General features: G+C 34.0%; 1 protein-coding gene across 1 annotated transcript in view; it reads right to left on the minus strand.

Annotated features, from left to right (window-relative positions):
- The window catches only part of LOC106875741 (phosphoacetylglucosamine mutase), a 93,697-nt gene that overhangs the window by 67,540 nt on the left and 23,803 nt on the right, over positions 1-2,354 (minus strand). The window contains exons 5-6 of the mRNA XM_052965858.1: positions 1,661-1,808; positions 635-790 (exon numbers count right to left, since the gene is read on the minus strand). Of these exons, the coding sequence (XP_052821818.1) occupies positions 635-790; positions 1,661-1,808 (304 nt within the window). The remainder of the gene's footprint in view (positions 1-634; positions 791-1,660; positions 1,809-2,354) is intronic.

A 2,354-nucleotide genomic window follows, 5' to 3' on the forward strand; every position in this document is an offset into this window, starting at 1 on the left:
ATCAGTGTACATGAACGTTCAACCTATGATTGATCTTGAACAGTTTTGATTAACATTCTTGTGTCGCCAATACAACAACCGCACTACCATATATTTTTCTTTTAAGGCGAGGCTATACCACAAATAAGGTTCCGTGACTACATGGGGCTATGGGTACACACGTGAAGTTAGTTTTACAATATCGACCGGCAAAATCCTTAGCATCGTATTGTTTTGGGGTTGTTTTTACTTTTTTTTGTTTTTGGAATTTTTTTTTTTTTTAATTTTTTAGTTCTTTTTACTATTCAAAATATACATAGGAAATAGCTTTTAACCAAATCCACCACACTGCCCGATTGAAACCGGGAAAAACAGCTAGTATTATATAGAACAGAAAACAGCAGTGTGCACAACCATCAAATTAAATATTTTGACAGTAATGAAGATCAGCATAAGGTACATGTATATGTTTATAGTTAAATATAAGACTTAAAATCCAAGTCTGTGCAATAGTTAATCTTTAGAAAGCTTTTAAATGTGGAAAATAAATAATCCTTAATTAGAAAGGTTTAATTCTAAGTTCAGATTTATTATACTGTCTACATTAATCTACATTTGTAAAATGAAAAATAAAAAGAAATGATACAAAGCTTACTTGATAATTTAATATGCCATCACTGCCATCATTTTTCAGCTCTATGTCCAAAGCATCATTTAGATGACGCTTTAATAATTCTACTTTAGCAGCACCAACACCATTTGCAGCATCTAGCACCAATTTAGGCTTATACAGTCCAGGACAAGAGCGACCCTATTTAAAGCAAAACAAAAACAAAAATGTGGTCTTTGCTATCACAGGAAAATAGTCAAGACTATACTATCATGTTTGAAAAGGTCTTTTTCTGAAATGCTAATGAAATCTGACTTCAGTTTTGGGCTCCTTTTAGTTTTCAGTTCTAATCAGCTAATTCACTTCACAACCACTAAATCTGCAGGAAATTAATTTATAATCAGCAATAAATTCTTTTTACACTTGGTAGTTGGTCTTCTGAATTTGCACTTCACGTTTAATTATTAGTTAAGTAAAAAATATCTTCAGAAGATCAGAAATTATTGAGTTAATTTTGAAGAATGTTGATATGCTGACATATCTAATGAAAGTCAAATTCGAAACAGAATGCCAAGTACTGTCCCTCTCACAAGTTTTGTCACTAGCGGACTAAAGAAATTAAATTGCACACACACAAGGCTTACTGTCTAAAATAATATCGTAATAATAATTTTATATATTATACATTCAGTGCACATATACTTTTGTCACAGAAAAACAAATTGTACAATGTAAGAGTTTTGTACACTTACACAACTAAAAATTAGAGAGAACACTGTTAACAAGTTGTCAAAATGATAATGTAATACGTTCTTGATAAATGGTTACTACAAAGAAATACAATTTTTGGCTACTAACAGTAAAACACAACAATTGAGTGTTTTGCTATCTTGCTGTAATAAATCATTCCAAGAGCTAGAAAAAAGCAAGAAGAAAACTATTTCAATGTATCAACCCTTGAATTATTAAAGAAAGGAACCCTTTGACAGGTTCCTCACAACGTTTTTCAATTCAAATATAACAAAGTACAAGCCAATGATAACAGTCAAACACATAAAGATTCATACTTACTGATCCTCTTAGCTTAAGAAAAGCAGTAGATAGTTTCTCATAATAACCATTCTCTGTTGGTTTACCATATCTCATCTGAGTGTTTTGACAACGAACAACATAATGAAGCATGGGAGTTGTCATCTGGCCTACAAAAAAAAAAAAAAAAAAATGTCAGCAGCCATCAAGTACTCTTTGGCAAAACACATAATTCTCCTGTTTTTAGTCAAAATAGTTGATAACAAGTTGTACTCATCACTTATGATTGAATAATGCCAACCCTCACCTGTCAGTAAGGTGAGGGTTGGTAATAAGTACAGTGATGAATTCTGGGTAGAGGTAGGGGTCCACGAAGGATCTGTCCTCAGCCCCCTCCTATTTAACATAGTCCTCCAGGCGATAACAGAGGAATTCAAGACAGGATGCCCCTGGGAGCTCCTCTATGCTGATGACCTTGCACTAATTGCTGAGTCACTATCAGAACTAGAGGAGAAGTTTCAGGTGTGGAAGCAGGGTCTAGAATCGAAGGGCCTTAGAGTCAACCTAGCTAAAACCAAAGTCCTAATAAGTAAGAAGGTAGACACAACACAAACCCCTTCAGGTAGATGGCCCTGCTCAATCTGTAGAAAAGGTGTAGGTAGAAACTCTATAAGATGTACCCAGTGCAAGCTATGGACACATAAGAGGTGCAGCAATATCAAAGGCAGGTTAACTA

The sequence above is a fragment of the Octopus bimaculoides genome, chromosome 2, assembly GCF_001194135.2.
Source record: "Octopus bimaculoides isolate UCB-OBI-ISO-001 chromosome 2, ASM119413v2, whole genome shotgun sequence".
Taxonomy (NCBI): domain Eukaryota; kingdom Metazoa; phylum Mollusca; class Cephalopoda; order Octopoda; family Octopodidae; genus Octopus; species Octopus bimaculoides.